We start from the raw sequence: 20,077 nt of genomic DNA on the forward strand, positions 1-20,077 counted from the left end.
CATGAATTTAAAATATCGAATTTTTCGCGACATTTCCACTAACGACTTAGCATGTATTTTCAAGATGGAGCCGATTTTCAGGAAGAAAAATCGAGAACTAATGTTAATGGAGATTGAACAAGATAAAAGACTGGTGGAGGCGTCCCGATCAGGGGACATCGATCTGGTGAAGACTCTGCTGAAGACGGGAGCCTCTCCGGACGCCACAGAGTACAACAAGAGTCTGTTCTACGACTCCAAAAATTACCTAACCCCCTTAATGACAGCAGCCTCTCAGGGACATGCAGAGGTAGTTCGGTGGCTGATTGAAAACGGCGGTAGGTCTCTGTATTTTAGCTGCATTAAGAAATTCATGTTAAATTACGGCGGTAGGTCCCTGTATTTTAACTGCATTAAGAAAATCATGTTAAATTACCCAGAGATACAGAGTCTACATGTACAAATAGTTTTTCAAAATGACAAATGTGTTATTTTTATTAGTATACATTTTTTATTTTGTTTGGAAACTTGAATACCACAGGCCTGACAGGGACGTATCTATGCTCATTTTACACCATAAAACCACAAGGAAGGACATTCAAAACATCCCTGCCTGCTTCTGGCACTTGCCTTCTGTGAGCAATGCTCATGGCCTTTATCCCTATGAATATGGATTCTGTAAGTGTAATGATTGATTTATAATAACCCGTCATTGTTGCCTCAGGTCAGTGGTCAATCAGTGTTAAACCTTGGCCAGCTGTGAGACCTGATGGAAGGGTGTGGGAAAAGTCTCGCTTTCACTTTATAGAAAATTCAAAAGTGAGAATATCAAGAGGACACCTAGTTGTTTGTTCACTTTATGTCACTCATCAACAGTCGCATATCTGACCGAGTTTAAACGCCAAGTGACTGCTGATCTGAGGCGACATTGAGGGATTTTGGAGTTAAATCATTAAGGCTGCATGATCCGATGTTCATGTATTATTTTTGTACATAATTACTTTAAAAGCAGATTAATTAATTTATAAAGTTATTAACTTTCCCTTGATTACATGCTTGGAAACATTTACACATAAAAGAAAACAATGAGAAGATTATTAAAAAAGTAAATAGTAGCGGGTACGTATAAATTATACAATGTCTGTTAGGCATCTATAAATAGCCCCATGCGGGTCAGGGGAATTCCAACATGATGTGTAACTCGGGCAAAACTGTCTAACTTTAAGGCTGAAAGAGCGTAAAACAACGACTTACTAAGAGTTATTTGATAATTTTATTTCTCTTAACTTTATGGCACGGTATAGCCGCAATGATGTAGCCCTCTCCGATTGTTTATTTTCCCGAAAACGTCAGAAAAAATAATCGGATAGGGCTACAATATTGCAGCTAGGCATGGTACTGTTGTAACAAAATTAGTTTAGACGGATAAGACCACTGATGATCTGAAAGTTTGAATTGGTCTCGTTACTGTCACTTGAAATGGCAGTGACACGATTGTTTGTAAACACCGATTTAAAATCAGATAATTTTGGTTAAAACAGGCGAAATGATTTATGACATGTCATTCAGCCTTATAACTACATACATGCTATTATTTAATAGTGTGTTTTTTTTTCAAGGTGGGAAAAAATTGTCGTAATTCGGACCATTCAACTTTGAGTAATGTATTTAGGTAAAACTTGTTTAAGGTGTCCTTCCTTGTGGTGTTATTGTATATAAATTAACCGTGGTTTGAGTAAATGTGAATGCATGATCAGTTTGATGAATTGTGTTTAAGTTGGGTATTTTGGGACATGTAATTTCATGTGTGATTTGAGTTTCGGTAAATCCGCGACATTTATCATGTTTATGTAAATTGTACTACCCAGATTACACAGTTTTGAAACTGAGCTGTCAATATTAATTTAATTTGAGGAACTTCATCTAACACCATGTTGCAATGTTTAGTTGTTCATCATGTTATTGCATTAGGCTTTTAGCTACATGTATTTAAAAAGCACAACTTGAGAATATACTTACAATCTTGATAAAGGCGAGAATTGTTCATATATTACAACAACCTAATTCTTTTCCTTCTTATTTTGCAGCCAGTGTAATTGCTAGATTGCTAGTGATCGTTTTGATTTTTTATTTGTATTTTGCAGCCAGTGTAAATGCAAGTGATCGTTTTGATGTTAGCGCTTTACACATGGCAGCAGATGAGGGTCATGTTGAATGCGTAGCACTGCTGTTGGAGAATGATGCTATGTGCAATAATGGAACTAAATACTCAAAGCATGGATCATACACAGGTTTGCACACAGCTCCTGCTGTAGTCATTCTTTGTTACTATTATCATGTCTCCCCTCTTCCAGGGGGAGACAAATTGTTTCTGTACTTTCTGTCCGTCCGTCTGTCTGTCACAAAATCATGTGAACACTTCTCCTATATGGCTTATCTGATAGATTTGAAACTCTATACAATGCTTCATTGCCATTTGTAGATATGCATATTGTTGGGACAGAAGGATCCAAATATTTTTCTAAACGTTATAGTGGATCTAAGAGGGATAAAGGGTGCATGTTAGAATAGCTTTCTTGTGAACACTTCTCCTATATGTCTTATCAGGTAGACTTGAAACTTTGTACAATGTTTCATTGCTATTTGTAGATGTGCATATTGTCAAGACAGGAAGATCCCATTGTTGTCCTTAAATTTTTAGTGGATCTGAGGGGTTGAGGGTGTAAAATAGTTTGTGAACACTTCTCCTATATATATTGTTTTTGTCTTGTCTGTCATTCTGTATTACTGTCATTCTGTAATTCTGTCTGAAACTTTAATCTTGCTAATAACTTTTGAACAGTAAGTGATAGAGCTTTGATATTTCACATGAGTATTCCTTGTGACAAGACCTTTCCGTTGGTACTAAACCTTTTGACCTTGACATTTGACATACTTTTAAAAAGATTGACATTGGTCATAACTTCTAAATGGTAAATATTAGAGCTTTCATATTGTACATGAGCATTTCTTGTGACAAGATCTTTCTACTGGTACCAAGATATTTGTCCTTGTGACCTTGGCCATCTTTGGAATTGGCCATTATCGGGGGCATTTGTGTTTCACAAACACATCTTGTTTTTTTCTTTCTTTTGGTGGCTCTATAAATCAAACTTAAGTACCGGTAAAAAAAAAAAAATAATAAACTGGTTTTAACTGATGAGATGTTTACTATATATACTATGACCTACATTTTCAAATTTTTCATTATTGGTTATTTTCATTTCAGCTTTCCCCCACCCAGGGGGAACGACCCCCCTTCATCTAGCAGCCAGTGCCAACAATATTGAGTGTGTGACGATGCTGATCTGGCACGGGGCGGACTACAACTCTGTGGATGAATACGGGAGAACCAGTTTATATATAGCAGCCCAAAAAGCCCTAGAAGAGTGTGTCCACGCACACCTGGACAACGCCATATGGAAAGACATATTGTCGCTGCCAGCAAAAGACACAGGTACCACTGTCATTACAAATAGCAGATTGTAGTTTGACAACAGTCTCTTTAAAAATCACACTCTTGTAGTATCATTCTGAAAACCTAGATCCTTCATTTTTTAATAAGAAATCAAAACATTGACCCATCGTTGCATAAAAAGCAGGCATTTGATATGTATAACCAACTTTTACAGAAGGATCCGGGATATTCCCGTTAATGATAAATTCAATACGCTGTCCAAAATTGTAGATAGGATCAGTCTGTTTAATGATATGGATATTAATTTCTTCTTTGATATCAAGTGTAAATGGATTTATAATTAATGTCCTTTTCTAACATTAGCAAATGAAGTTAGTTTTGTGTAACCCTGGTCGTAGTTAATTACAAATTTCTGCGCTCAATAGTTGACACACTTAATTAAGTTAATTACATCCAAACTTCTGTGATCAATAGGTGACACGCCCCTTCACGAGTTAATTGCATCCAAACTTCTGTCTTTAATAGATGACACGCCCCTTCATAAGTTAATTACATTCAAATTTCTGTATTCAATAGGTGACACGCCCCTTCACGAGTTAATTACATATAAACTTCTGTGTTCACTAGGTGACACGCCCTTCACAAGTTAATTACATTCAAACTTCTGTGTTCAATAGGTGACACGCCCCTTCACGAGTTAATTACATTCAAACTTCTGTGTTCCAATAGGTGACACGCCCCTTCACGAGTTAATTACATTCAAACTTCTGTGTTCAATAGGTGACACACCCCTTCACGAGTTAATTACATCCAAACTTCTGTCTTCAATAGGTGACACGCCCCTTCACGAGTTAATTACATCCAAACTTCTGTCTTCAATAGGTAACACGCCCCTTCACGAGTTAATTACATCCAAACTTCTGTCTTCAATAGGTGACACGCCCCTTCACGAGTTAATTATACCCCACGCAACAAGTTGTGGTGGTGGGGGGGGGGGGGGGGGGGGGTATACTGGAATCGGGTTGTCCGTCCGTCTGTAGACGCAATGGTTTCCGGGCTCTAAAGCATTATCCTTTCCACCTACCGTCACCATATCATATATATGGACTACCCATGGGATGAAGATGTTTCCTATCGATTTTGAGGTCAAAGGTCAATGGCACTGGACATCGAAGTAGCAATATGGTTTCCGGGCTCTAAAGCGTTATCCTTTCCACCTACAGTCACCATATCATACATATGTACTACCCATGGGATCAAGATGTTCCCTATCGATTTTGGGGTCAAAAAGTCAAAGGTCACGTGCACTGGACATCGAAGTAGCAATATGGTTCGGTTTGTCATGCCATTTGTTTTTTACACTCAGAAAAGAGGTAGTTTATACCTATTACCAACACCCTTTGGGAGATTGGGGTAAGCGGGGAGTATTCTTAGTGAGCATTGCTCACAGTACCTCTTGTTACATCCAAACTTCTGTCTTCAATCGGTGACACGCCCCTTCACGAGTTAATTACATCCAAACTTATGTGTTCAATAGGTGACACACCCCTCACGAGTTAATTATATCGAAACTTCTGTGTTCAATAGGTGACACGCCCCTTCACGAGTGTGTTAAGAATGGAATGTTGTCCTGTATCCAGGCATTACTACGTAAAGGCTCCGATGTTAACCACAAGAATCTGCAGGGCTTCAGTCCGCTACACATTGCTGTCAGGGCTGGGGAGAAATTCTCTATGGAAATCCTGAGAGAGCTAGTCACAAAAGGTTACAACACCGATGTTAATATTCCAGAGTCACTGGGTCAGTATCAGATGATTTATACTAAATTTGGATTTTGAAATTCAAAATAGATAAATGAGGTGTTTCAAATCATGTCAGTGGTTAGGGTATCTTTTCATAGTCAAAGCAATATGCTCTTGTTTGAAATATTTGAAAAAGTTGATAATGACCATGAAAAGAACAATTTTGAATGTCAGACATCATTTAATTTAATCTCACTCCAGCAAATTTCTAGCAAACAATGTTTTACAAATTGATAGTTTTTAGCTCACCTGAGCTGAAGACTCAAGCGATGTGGCCCATGGGCCTCTTGTTAATATTTCACAGTGTAAATTAATCTTATATTTTTTCTCTAGAAGTTTGTTGTATTTTTGTAATGTATTTTAGGATTCACTCCTCTTCACTATGTTTGCTTCCATGAGAACAACATGCAGGAACGGCGACCAGAGGCTGCCGCCCTCCTGATTTCTTACGGTGCTAATTTCAACGTTCGCAATAGAAATAATGACAGTCTTCTGCAATACGAACTGCGCAGTAAAAACCGGGACATGACCATCCTCTTTGCTATCGCTAAAAGCGTGGCCTATCTTCCTACCATAGAATCTCTGTGTATCTGTCCCCAGTTCATCTCCTCGGACTACAGTGTTATGAATAGAAACATGATGTGGAAGTTAATAAAAAACGATGTTCAGTATTACAAGGTTATGTGGTACAAAGATCTGACTCGTGATCCGCGACCGCTTCAGCACTACTGCCGCTGTGTGGTGCGTAAAGCGATGGGTGTGCCGCGGCTTGGACAGATTGAAACACTGCCGCTTCCGTCGACGCTAAAGGAATACCTACATTTACTGATGGAAGAGTTCTCTGTGATAATTCCTGAAGTACCAGACAACACCTGACACAGTTATCTACCCTTTGTTAATGGGACTAAAGGTTGTTCTGCATACTGTCAGTTTGATTTTTAATGGTCAGGTTTTGAGGTTTTGTGAATTTTCTGTTTTTTGGAGACATGTGTTCATGAATCAGTCACATTTGAATACTTTACATGTATATGTTTTACTATCACTTCATCAATATGTAGATATGGAATGTCTGTGAAAACCAAGAAAATGAAGGCACGATTGATAATATTCATTTCACAATATGTATCTATCATTCACGTTAGTTAACAAGTCTCTGACAATATCTTTCATGTTAGTTAACAAGTCTCTGATACAATATCTTTCATGTTAGTTAACAAGTCTCTGATACAATATCTCATGTTAGTTAACAAGTCTCTAACAATATCTCTCTCATGTTAGTTAACAAGTCTCTGATACAATATCTCATGTTAGTTAACAAGTCTCTGATACAATATCTCTTGTGTTAGTTAACAAGTCTCTATAACAATATGACATACAATGTATGTTAGACAACTAGTCAATATGACAATATCTCTGACAATCTAAGTGTTATTTAACTCGTTTCCGTGGTGATATCTCGGATCAGCGATGTGTACATTTTCCTAGAATCCATGTTTTTCTCAGAGAAGGTTGTTCTATGTTCTATGTTTTGTGCTTTCTGTTTGTATCTAGCTTAAGAAATAACAATTGTTAATCAAAAGGGGTTTTACGGTTTACTTGCTGATCAGTAAATCTCATTGTTTAGAATCATATCCATTTCTTTCAGAAAAGTGTTTCTGTTTCATAGCATGCAGTTTTATAATTTAATTTCACTTGTAAAATGCTATTTGATTGCTTCATTTGACTTTATCAACATTTTTTATTTTGTATTAATTGAGTTGACATTAAGTTGCACTGTATGACATCATCCTGTTAATGATGTCACAATATTTTGAGCAGCACCTCATATGACATCCTGTTGATGATGTCACAGTATTTTTAACAGCACCTTGTATGACATCATCCTGTTCATGATGTCACCCTATGGTTAGCAGCTTCTCTTTCCATTTTGCTGTTACTATCCACGTCATTTAAAATTCAAATCATTTGGATTTTTTTTTTTTTTTTTAAATGAAATCATAAGAATTAGAAAATAATCGTAATCATTTTAGATGCTGTAAATTGGGACAATTTATGTTTTTATATGAACTGCTTTACGGTTTATAGAGTGTAGACTTGCATTATATCATTTTAAATGACTTCAGTAGAAATTTCTTTCATTGTAAAGAAACAGTAATTAAAAGCATTGTGTATTGTACCAAAACTTTTAAATAAAGATATCTAAATTCTGACATATAACTTACGACGTCTTTGATTATGACATATAACTTTATTATGTATTTCGGCTTATGACATCTCTGATTAGGTTATGCCTTTTAAAAAAAAATCTGTAAGTAATTCAACCAATTTTGTACATGTTGTAGCATTTTTTAAACCAACAAATTTTTAAAAATTTGAAAATTTCATGATTCTTTATCCCAATTGGAAAAAAAATATGCAACATATCTGTAGTCTACAACACCAAAATTTATTTTTCATCCAAGCAAAGGGACCTAGCAGCAGATTTAGCTGTCATGCAACAAAATTAAGGGGAAATACCCACTAAATGCGAGTTAAAAATTGAAATTGCGAATGAAAAATTACAAGTTGTCGCCATTTTTGGCGAGTGAAAAAAATAATCTTTTTTCTGGATTTCCTCGGTTTATTGGATGTGTTTTTAAGTTTACAATAACTTCGTCTTATGCATATATAAACGCTTCACAGAATGATTACAAACGTATTGGAAAAAGTAAACGTGGACTGAATAAATAACTGAGGACACGGTCATCTCAGTCGGTGATGTCAAATGTATTTCAAGCATACTTTGGGCATCTCAGAGACGTCTGATTTAAATAACAATCATTATGAGCTAGCTCGTTCGTGTTTACACAACACATAAAGGTGTTAGTATCACCGCTTCAGGCGGTGTCCTGCTGTCTGGTATCTATAGTCAAACAGTTCGAGTTGTAGCACATTTTTCATCTAGATTTTTTAAAACAAAATTTCAAAATGTTTTGAATATATATTTTGAATTGATGCTAACATGCAGTCTTCAAGATTTCCAACCATGTGATGTTGTAAATAGGTGGTAGATCTCTGGACAGCGAGTACGTCTCTCAAATGTTCGCTATGACCCTCACCATTCACCATTGATATGTTGTTTGATAATTCATGAAATGGTCAATGAAAGAACACTCAATCTTATTTTTATTAGTGCACTTTATTTTCATATATTTTGATATAGTGGTATGCTTGTTTTTATAAATTCCTGTAAAAAAGCAAGGGATTAAAAATGCTCATTTTTGCTTGTTGGGAAATAATAATCCACTAGCTAGAAGTGAAAACAGTTAATTTCAATATGTTAGGGTGGTCTATTGAATCAGTTTCTATACTATAAGTATTTCTGTACAAAGCATACTATAATATTGAATCAAGTATAGTCATGTTTATTCTAATATTGTACACTATGTACATAGGGTGCGTATGTAAATATGTAGTGCTAGGAGATTGTAGATTTGCGAAGTTTGGAGACAGTGTTTTATTTGAAAATTTATGTATGTTACTGAGTAAAAAGTTTACCCAGATTTGTGCAATATCTGTCTTTGTGTTAATTGTTCACATCGTTTGTGGGTAGTGATACAGCTTAGTGGGGCATATATGTTTTACAAACACCTCTTGTTCATTTATATATCATTGCCCAACCTGAAGATATTGAGCAGACAAATCTTACTTTGTCCAGTGTGACCTTGGCCTTTGTGACCTAAATATCCAAAGTTGTCATCTACTTAGGAGAAGCTACTGTACCAAGTTTTATGTTGGTAAAACAAAGGGTTCTTAGATATTGAGCGGACAATATTTTATCATGTTCAGTGTGACCTTGTGATATCAAAATTGATATGGGTCATGTCTACTCCTTAGGTAGAACCAGTTCACCAAGTTTGATGTCTGTCAAGCAAAGCTTTCTTTAAAAGTTGATTGAGCCGACAACATCTTACTATGTCCAGTTTGTCCCTTGTGACCTGAAAGTCAATGGGGTGTAAACAGGAAATGGGGCTTCATGTTTGATAATGAATAACTAGAGAATTTCATAACTTATCACTCCAGGATTTTGAGAACATACAGCAAGTTCTGCAGAATGCCCCCCCCCCCCCCCCCCCCCCCAATTTTGTACTATTACTAGTCAATGGTGCATCATACCAGTCAAAATGTATTTAGCCATACTCTAATCTTCTTATATAACTAAAAATATACCGTGTATTTCAGATACTAAAATCAAATAATTTTTCTGTAATTGAGCCCCGCACTAAACACGGTAAATTAGAAACATTTCCCTGTATCAGTTAGTTTCCTGTATTCTGTACTGTCTGACCTCAACAAATAAACAATCAAATCCCAGTTATGTTGATTAAGGTTTTATTCATCACAAATGATTCAATGATCACTAGTTTTTAAAAAATGCAAAACAGCTGATGTTACTTATGCCAGTGAAAGACTTGATGTAAATTTGACATACAGACAGACGACTACCAGGGATCAGAAAATCGCCTCATTTTGCCCAGTGTAACCCAGATGTTTTCGAGATCTCATCGCCAAACTTGAATACAGATGAAGAATGAGAGTTGTATAGAGATATACTGGTTACAAACTTCAACAATAGTTTGAAAACTCTCTTACATTATCCATCATGAATAATTACTAGTAAAAATATCTACTTAGTACATAGGACCCTGTTTATATAGGGCAGTAAAACCAATCCCCAATACATGAAATATCACCATACATTTCCTTCCATTCACAGCAAAGCATACTCATCAACTGAAACTAAGCATATACAGAATCTAGAAATAATAGTTTTCAAATGTGAATTTCAAAATAAATGCTCTAACATTAATGTAGTCTATACTGCGGTATACCAATCAGATATCCGACCTATTCATTAATGGTAACAATCGGATATCCGACGGGACGATCTATTCACCAACAATAAAACTGAAAAAGTACACAGGAAGAATATAAACGTCCGGAGTCTTGTCCGATTTAAGGAATTCAAATGTAGGGGCTGGCCTGGGAACATTTTGGAAAGCAGACGTTTTACTATATCCAACATTTTCACACAAATACAATTATATGAAACACCACAATTTCTAAGTGAAATTTTCAGAATGCCCAAATAACTGCCTGCAATGTAAGTCAGCTAAACCTGCACTCCTAATGATGACAGACAGTACTGTTCTATAAAACAGCCATGTGTAGCATGGGATAAAAAAATGCGTTTTATTGCTGAGACGTATAGTAATCAATAGACATTTACACTTCCAATCTTTTCACTTTTGATATCTTTACCAATTGAAATGACCGCCATGAATGTGAACAACGTTCCTATGAATCTTAACAAATTCAGTCCAGTTATTTTATTGGCTTGGAGTATTTTCAACAGAGATGAGAATAAACAGTAAATACAAAAAAAATTTCATTTTTGAAAATACATGAGGTTATGAGCAGCAACGCTTCCCGCCAGCCTACTTTTCATGAAATCACACTTCATACGCTGGCATAGAGCATCACAGTACATTCCCTCATGAAATTTACTTCTTAAAGACATATCATGTGATATGGTGACCCTACTAGTACATGCAATAACCAGCACATTGTTAGTTGTCCAAAATCTTGTCATAAATATAGACATGGCACATTTGACAGGAGTATACATTAACACATATTTTAGTCTAATTACATTCAACATGTTTAATAAAGACACTACTTTTTTTAGTTGATGGTCCATTTTTTCTTGAATCTTGGGAGTATCATGAACAGTCAGTGACGAATGAGTGGAGAACTGCAATAACATCCAGGAACGATGAAATTCCTTAACAGTGGGCCGTGGGAACCACTTTTCAACATTACAGTTGGTCTAACCAGAGACGGCTAAGTATTTTTCATTTCATCATTCATGTTAAAGATCTGTACATCAAAACATACTGTATACACATACATGTATTCGACAACTTTTAAAATAAATGTCAGCTGAGGGCATCTGCTTCACAGTTAATGAATTATTGAATAGTTTTGCATAAAATCTAACATATTGTGCACTACAAAAGAAAAAAGATACAATTTTGAAAAATGATTTAAACACCCAGATATACATAGCAATCAGAATATATTACAGTACACGAAAAAAAGCCTGCAGAAGTCAGACACAGCCCTGTGATAAATTGAGAGAAACAGAACCTACTTTCAATTTAACCTGATGGAGTCTGTCAGCTTATTCCAAATTTATCTACACTGGGGGACTTTACTCAAGTTATAAATGTATCTTGACTATAATTCAATATATACACATGTGTTACAGCAATATTTAGTTTGAGACAATATGACAAAACACCAAAACCTGCAATTTGTCTAAATAGGACATCAAAGAAAATAATGTGATTCACTAAGCTGACAGAAATATTCCTCTCTTATACACAAAAGACCTTGATACTAAAGTGCAAGCAACATGAAAATATAGCAAGCACCTAATTATGGGTTTCTGATACATGCACCTAATTTAGGGGTTTTGTGTTAAGTGCACCTAACTAAGAGTTTCTGCTGAGTGCACCTAATTAGGGGTTTTGTGTTAAGTGCACCTAATTAGGAGTTTCTGCTGAGTGCACCTAATATTAGGGGTCTCCATTATGTGTATCTAATTGGAGGTCTTTGTTATGTGCTACTAATTAGGTAATTAATGTCACTGTTACATTCATTTAATTACATGTCTCTGTTGCATGCACCTAACTCGGGATTTCTGTCATGTGCACCTAATTAAGGGGCTTTGTTACATGCACTTAATAAGGGTTCTCTGTTATGTGTACTTAATTAGGGGTTTCCGATAACCTATCAATATTCAAATGAGAGTTTATACTATAACGGATATCATCATCAACTGTCAATACCCTCCCCCCAAAAAATCAGATTTACAAACAAGTGTTTAAAATTTCAATAGGCTGTTTAAATTTTTCAACTACAACTTTTTCAAATCACTGATAGATATGAGTAGAAAAGATTTGTAAACTGACAATTTCATAATCCCTCAGTTATGATGCCATATTAATTACTGTTTAATGTTTTATAACAGTATAAAGGTTTAACCACACAATATCTAGTGGCGTGCAGATTTCTGAGCAGTCGGGGTATTCAACTACTTTGCTGTGCACACAGATGGAGAAAAAGTATGTATATGTAGTTATGAAAACTTATTTAAAATCAAAACATAAAATACAATTTAAAGAAAACTCATGCTATCTTTTTGTTCATGATATGCCAACATCAACTTGCAATAATACATAACTGTATATATAAATATTGTAAACAAGCTGTTCCATTTAGGCCTTAGGGCTGTAATTAAAAAAACAACAACGAAAGTTCTACATAAACTTTGCCAAAGACCTTTCCGTTAGAATAGAAACATGCCAAGTTCAACAGAGTCCATCATGTCTCATTCTGTGCCATGATTTTTACTCCTAACATTCCGTTTACCTGACATCATAAAGCTACGACAGTGTCACACTGCGTAACAAATTACACACACACACACTGTCACTGAAGTGTAATAATACTACTAACAATCTGTCACATATTTCAGGATAGTGAATATAGAATCGGTCTTGCTACTATAGATCTGTCACTGATTTCAGAATAATGAATATAGAATCGGTCCTGCACTTGGTCATCAGCTGCGCAGTGCCTCCAGTCGACTTGTCAGGTCCTCGTCCTCTTCTTCGTTTGGCATGGCAGTAGCGCCCTCTGGTTCTCGTACAGGAAGTGAGTCATCAACAGCTGCTGGGGCTTTTCCAAGCTCTCCTGTAATTGGACAAAAACACAGATGCACAGACCTATGCTCAACTAATACTTGTCAAATACTGTTTACAAATGTCCACATTTTGAAACACACGTTTTTAGTGATACAGGCATTTGTGTAAACAGAGCCTAAAAAATTTTACTAATCCAAAAGTAAAAGAACTTGAGAAAGCATGTATATAGTAACTAATTCAATCTGACCTGAGCCCATAGAAATCTTCCCATTTACCTGCTGTATGGACATAGAGATCTTTTTCTTTATCTACTGTGTGCTCATAGAAAATGTCCCATTTACTTTCTGTGTACTCCAAGACAACTTTCACTTACCTGCTGTGAGTTCATACAGAACTTTGTCGACTTCAGAATCAGCCTCTTCCTCTAGATCGTCATCATCCAAACTCTCCATTGTGTCCTCCATCATTTCCTCCAGAATACCAGCCTAAAATCATAGAGAAATCACAATAGCAGCCTAAAATCAGAGAGAAATCATAATAGCAGCCTAAAATCATAAGAGAAATCAATATAGCAGCCTAAAATCAGAGAAATCACAATAGCAGCCTAAAATCATAAAGAAATCAGAATACCAGCCTAAAATCATTGATAAATCGGAATACCAGCCTAAAATCATTAGAGAAATCAGAATAGCTGTCTAAAATCATACATAAATCGCTATCATCCATCGACTATAATTATACTATATGGTTATACTTTCAGAATATCAGCCTAAAATCATCAATAAATTGCTGAGATCCACTATCTAGGAGTTTCCTACCTTCATCATTTCTTTGGACATATCTCTCATGGTGGCTTGAATTTCTGGGATCTTAATGAGAGCCTGCATGGATTTCATAACCTCCGTGCTCTTCTCCAGGGCACCTGCTATCCTCAGTGTAGCTAAAACACAACAAAACATACAATAGCTCAATACTAAGCTGATAGCTCTATGTGACATTGTCTTTCTGTGGGTTGATTTTATCTATTCTTAAAAAATCCTGACTCTGTATTTATAAATTGACTTAATTTTAGAGCCCTTCCAGCTCTGCAAGGTTCTTATAAATTGACATAAGTAAGAGCTCTTTCAGTTCTGTCAGGTTCCACATTAAAACTTGAGATTTCAGCTTTAAGACTAATTTTTGATAAAGATGTGTTTTTTAATCCACTCCAGGCATTGCTGTGAGGATAACCATGCCTTGTTCACATTAAATCTAGTTATACGTGGAAAACATTGGCATTAAAGTCAGCATCAATTCAGTGGTACTCCATACTCTTGTTATTACTTCTAAAGACATGGTTCTACTTTTACCCCATTACTGACCTACCTAGCTGATTTTTCATCTGCATTTGAACTGAGTTCATGTGTGCCTTGGATGTGTACAGTCTATTGACAGCTTTGCGTGAGCGCACAATTTCTTTGGCGAGAATTTTACATGATTCTTTCTCGCCTTTTTTGGCGGAATCTTTCAAGGATTTCTTTACTTTCTCCTCTTCTCTCTGAATCCCTGTTAACAGATGAAATTCACATTGACTCCCAGAGCAGAATTTTAAACAATTTGGTTTATTGTTTTTAATCGGTGAACTTGGGTACCCTATATCTAGAATTTTTGAAAGGGCTGAAACGATACGCCCCCTTCACGATATGATACATATTGCAATACTTATGCCACGATTCAAAACTTTCAATACGATACAATTTACGGAAGAAACCAATAATAACACTGAAGAAAATTTTAATTACCAAGATTCAAAATCATAATTTCAAAATCAAAATGTTTCTAAACTGCCAAATGGTAAGATGCCTGTTGGCTCTGTAGTTGAAACTGATAAATACTAAAAGTTCATTATTATTTTCGTCAGACTTAAGGCAAACAACAATCTGAATGTTCTTCGACACTATAATTTTGTCCCTCATGCAAATAAAAATAATAAAAACAGGCCGAGCAGAGCCTGAAGTATTTTTACTAAACCCATTTGTAATAAACACATCGAATCGAATCTCGAGGCAATGAATCGAACATTGAATCGAGCATTTATATTGAACAGTATAGACATTTCGTTGAATCGTTTCAGCCCTAGTTTTTTAAAGTAAATTCGAACCCAAACGATATAATACATGTATCAACACTTCACTGCTAGTTACGTCCCTTTGTGGGGTCAGCCAAATGTTTTCCTTCTTTACCTTACCAAATGTAAGATGTTATTACTGTGAATTTTAGTTAATTATCAGTATATTAAAAGTGAAGTTACAGATAGGAAAATTACAAAGGCAAACGTAGGGAAATACGATTTCTAACCGGGAGATGGCGGACAAGGGACACAATTTCAGCAAAGTGTTGATACATGTATTGCCTGTGCATGCATCAATTCAATTGTTGATATCATCAATTCATTTGAAGAGAGCAACAATTCAACTATAGTGTACATCAATTCAGCAGAATAATTAATGCTATCAAAATAAATGCCTGCAATAATTTAGATTTGAAAATATCGTTAATTATTTGAAGAGACCTTTAATTGAATTCTTGCACACATCAAATGAATTGATGATATTTTCAAATAAATAAAGATATTTTCAATTAACTTGACTTTATGTTAATTTGGCAGTCTCCTTACACTACTAATGATGTTATTTATAGATCTGATTGTATTACATACCTCTGATTTGTCTATCAATGTTGTAGCCCTCTCTGATTGTTTTACATACCTCTGATTTGTCTATCAATGTTGTAGCCCTCTCTGATTGTATTACATACCTCTGATTTGTCTATCAATGTTGTAGCCCTCTCTGATTGTTTTACATACCTCTGATTTGTCTATCAATGTTGTAGCCCTCTCTGATTGTATTACATACCTCTGATTTGTCTATCAATGTTGTAGCCCTCTCTGATTGTTTTACATACCTCTGATTTGTCTATCAATGTTGTAGCCCTCTCTGATTGTTTTACATACCTCTGATTTGTCTATCAATGTTGTAGCCCTCTCCGATTGTATTACATACCTCTGATTTGTCTATCAATGTTGTAGCCCTCTCCGATTGTATTACATACCTCTGATTTGTCTATCAATGTTGTAGCCCTCTCCGATTGTTTTACATACCTCTGATTTGTCTATCAATGTTGTAGCCCTCTCTGATTGTTTACATACCTCTGATTTGTCTATCAATGTTGTAGACCTCTCTGATTGTTTACATACCTCTGATTTGTCTATCAATGTTGTAGCCCTCTCTGATTGTTTTACATACCTCTGATTTGTCTATCAATGTTGTAGCCCTCTCTGATTGTTTTACATACCTCTGATTTGTCTATCAATGTTGTAGCCCTCTCTGATTGTTTTACATACCTCTGATTTGTCTATCAATGTTGTAGCCCTCTCTGATTGTATTACATACCTCTGATTTGTCTATCAATGTTGTAGCCCTCTCTGATTGTTTACATACCTCTGATTTGTCTATCAATGTTGTAGCCCTCTCTGATTGTTTACATACCTCTGATTTGTCTATCAATGTTGTAGCCCTCCTTCCTTAAATTGTGGGTCCACTGATTCACCTGACAGAAAAAACGAAAAATGCTTTCAAATATTTACAAGAATCTCAAGAAATGAAAATTTGTACAAGAAGTCGTATTTTGATCTACAAGATTGTGTATTTAAAATATAAACAGGGTCTAATCAGGACATAATGCATGTACTCTGTGGTTTCCTCATATATCATCTGCTTGGGAAATTCAAATGCAGGTCAAACTTTAAGAAGAAGGTCAAAATGTCCAAAATTTTAGAACCAAAAGAGACATCTTTTCTCACATTATCACCAGTGTGAGATCGACTTTACCTATGTGAGACAGCCATGTGAGATTTTTCTGTCTCACACTGCTGCGACGTCATATATTTTCTATGATTTACGTTACATGCACCGTGAAGATTTACGTTAAAAAGTGAAGTAAAAATATTTTGTATTGTTATCTTTAAATTTTAATGTAGTATAGCTTTCTGGTGGTCAACCTTGGGTTTTTTAGTTTACACTTATAGTGTAAACCATTTTCGGGTATGTTCTTTCTGCCTATCTAATTAGTTTTTGTATCAAAGTTCAAATGAGGATTTTGATAATCTAAAATTTTCTCAAACCTCCTAAATTTATGCACTAAACTGTATTTAAAATGTGAAAAAAATAATCCTTCATTATTTACTCTTGTGAGATAGGGAAATTGCACCTCTGGAACAAGATTCCCTGTCTAGGACTCGGCAAAGCCACACCCAAGACTGCGAATCTTGTCCCCTTGGTGGAATTTCCCTATCTCACACTTGTACTAATGAAGGATTCTATTAGTCACAAGGAATTGATGTGAAATATGAGAACCCTATCATTCACCACATAGTTATAAGCAAAGTTATTAATAAAGGTTTGGTTAAAGGTTTAAAATTTGTAACTCCACAATCCAAGCCACAAGATGAAAATCATTTAATGACATTATCTCAAATGAAAGTTCTTGTTATAAGGAAATCTATATACAGTATAAGAAAGCCCTGCTTTAGGAGAAAGATGCCTAAGTTAACTTTTCTTAAAAGTCGGTAAAACTCCTAAGTCAGGGTCAAAAATCAAAAAGTTTGGTACAAAAACTAAAAAAGAAAGGCTTTTTCGCAAGAAATCAGTTCTGAAGGATTTGTCCACCAAAAGAAATTCCTTTAAACCCGTAGGAAATGTCAGGACATTTCATTGTTCAGACAGGTTACATGTCTGGCATGTAACAATCAGATTTCTAAAACTCTGTTTAGAAATGGTGGAGATATATCCTAGCTTTGTCAAATAATTGACAAATAAAGACTTGGTCTCAAGACAGAGCATACTGGAGGTCGAAGCCTTATGTGCAAACCAGCACGAAGAGGACTAAGTAAGTAAGTTTGTCAAGTAATTTGCTTGTTGAAACCCCCCCCCCCCCCTCCCAATGACTATTATTCACATTGTTTCAACTATAGTGACTGCAGTGCTTCCGAAGGTCTTCTGGTACCTACTGGACATTTGGTCCAGTAATGGTTGAGATATTACTGGACCAAATCACGTTTTACCAGACCAAAATTTTATAGGCCAAGGTAATCCCATATTATGGCCCCACCCTACCCTTGGGGGCCATGATTTTGACAAACTTGAATTTACACTATATCAGGAAAGCTTACAATTCCATGTAAATTTGAACCACTGAGTGATTCTTGAGAAGAAGATTTTTAAAGATGTTCCCTATATATTCCCATGTAAAACTTTCATCCCCTATTGTCGCCCTACTCTACCCCCGGGGGCCATGATTTTTAACAAACTTGAAATTTGAATCTGCACTATGTCAGGAAGCTTTCATGTTTGAATTTTCTGGCCCAGAATGATATCAGCGACATACTTTATTAGTCCAAGCATTTCACTTCAGATTCATCAGTGGAGTAAACTTTTCCAATCACTGTTCAACACCAGTGTTATGAAATACACATGGTTTTTTTAAACTCGAGCAAATTGTTCAATCAAACATGCCCATATTGTGTAAGTACTTCTTGATCAGAGTATAGTTTAAATGCTTTACTTACCTGTTATTTATAACCTAATTCAAATGCTTCAAAGATGTCTGTAGTTTCACAGGATATTGCTCAATTGTTTTATCACCCTCTCGGGGGAATTGAAGATGAATGCAAGTTTGATAAATATTTGAGTTAAACATAAGTTTTTACACATTTTCTTTTGGCAACGAATAAAGAACAGAATAAATTTTGGGACATATCTAATCTTGTATTTTATTGGAAAAAAATTATCGGACACTTGGTCGGATCAAAACAAAAATTACCGGACATTTGCCAATGTCCAATGGACCTTTGGAATAACTGCGACCGACAATCGAAAGACTGCTGCAATACTCAGTACGTCACTAGTACATATAAGTAAAAATTTCACCAAAGAGAGCTTTTCTGTTGTTATTAAGAATCAACAAGAAGATTTCTATCTTCATAATCTTGACTCAGAAGTGACTCATAGTTACTAATGATTATTTGCACAGATAACAAAATTCTCCTCAATAAAGCTTATAATATTTCACTCTAGAATTGTCTTGTGACAGAAAATCACGAAATCAAACTCGTGATCAAAGGTAGAAATCTTGAACAACACAACATTTGATTAGGATCAAATGATAGGCATGGTGTTATTCTCAAATCAATCACCACAAAGTAAAAATAAAGAACAATGATCTAACAAAACCTAAACTGCTCCATTATATACACAAGGTCATTTACTTTTTCACCTGTGGAAATTATTTCGTGTACACGGTGCATGGGCCTGAAATGTCGATTTGAAACAAGTGACAGAATAAAACGGGAAAGAAAAATGGCAAGTTAAAACCCAAAGATAGCTCGGGGTCTGTGTAAAGCGTTACATTTGTAACATCTGTGTGCTATTCAGTAAGAATAATGACTAATCATCGACTAATTCAGAGCTGATTTAAACAGAAATCTTAAAGATATTAAGTGTGTTATAAATTTCTTATTTTTCTGTCAAAAGACCTGGGACCCGATGAGACTGAGGAAATGACGGTTAACTTTTACACCGGCCAGTGACAGTGAATGTTACAATTTACCATCTCCTTTGGATTCTTCTCTTTCTCTTTCCCGAACAGACCCATCCTTTTCCGGTTAGTATTTCAAAACTTTCCCATCTATCAAAATAAAAAATGTAAACAAATAGTATTTTTTCGACTTCCTCTTGCGATTGCGCAATAAAGATAAGATAGGAAGCAATTCGCTCTTCAATTGTTTCGAGTTTCTTATGAAATTCAACGTCGTGTTACCTAGAATTCATCTTCGCTAGCCATCCGCTCCGCTTCTCTAGAAGAGAATTGTAGAGAAGCGGAGCGGATTGTAAACCCTTGGCTAGCGAAGATGATTGGAATTATACATTTAAAAAACATTGCAAACTTCAAAAGGTAGGTGCCTATTTATTTCAGGAAAACTTAACCATATATCATTTCATGTGAAATGTATAGGGAATTTTTTTTGTGCCACAAGGTCTTAGGAGATAATT

The 20,077-nt window shown here is 35.6% G+C and overlaps 2 protein-coding genes across 2 annotated transcripts; one reads left to right on the top strand and one right to left on the bottom strand.

Moving 5' to 3' along the window:
• Nucleotides 1-43: 43 nt before the first annotated feature.
• On the top strand, nt 44-8,789 carry LOC125658901 (ankyrin-1-like). Its single transcript, XM_048890347.2, has 5 exons — nt 44-317; nt 2,124-2,270; nt 3,248-3,475; nt 5,024-5,236; nt 5,603-8,789. Exons 1-5 carry the CDS (start codon nt 65-67, stop codon nt 6,112-6,114), a joined length of 1,353 nt encoding a protein of 450 aa, XP_048746304.1. The 5' UTR covers nt 44-64; the 3' UTR covers nt 6,115-8,789.
• Nucleotides 8,790-9,592: 803 nt separating this feature from the next.
• On the bottom strand, nt 9,593-19,780 carry LOC125658877 (charged multivesicular body protein 3-like). Its single transcript, XM_048890315.2, has 6 exons — nt 19,635-19,780; nt 16,517-16,577; nt 14,355-14,534; nt 13,808-13,929; nt 13,363-13,474; nt 9,593-13,038 (listed from the first exon to the last, which is right to left on the bottom strand). Exons 1-6 carry the CDS (start codon nt 19,677-19,679, stop codon nt 12,908-12,910), a joined length of 651 nt encoding a protein of 216 aa, XP_048746272.2. The 5' UTR covers nt 19,680-19,780; the 3' UTR covers nt 9,593-12,907.
• Between the last annotated feature and the right edge of the window lie 297 nt (nt 19,781-20,077).

This window comes from Ostrea edulis, chromosome 9, assembly GCF_947568905.1.
Source record: "Ostrea edulis chromosome 9, xbOstEdul1.1, whole genome shotgun sequence".
In the NCBI taxonomy this organism is placed as follows: Eukaryota; Metazoa; Mollusca; class Bivalvia; order Ostreida; family Ostreidae; genus Ostrea; species Ostrea edulis.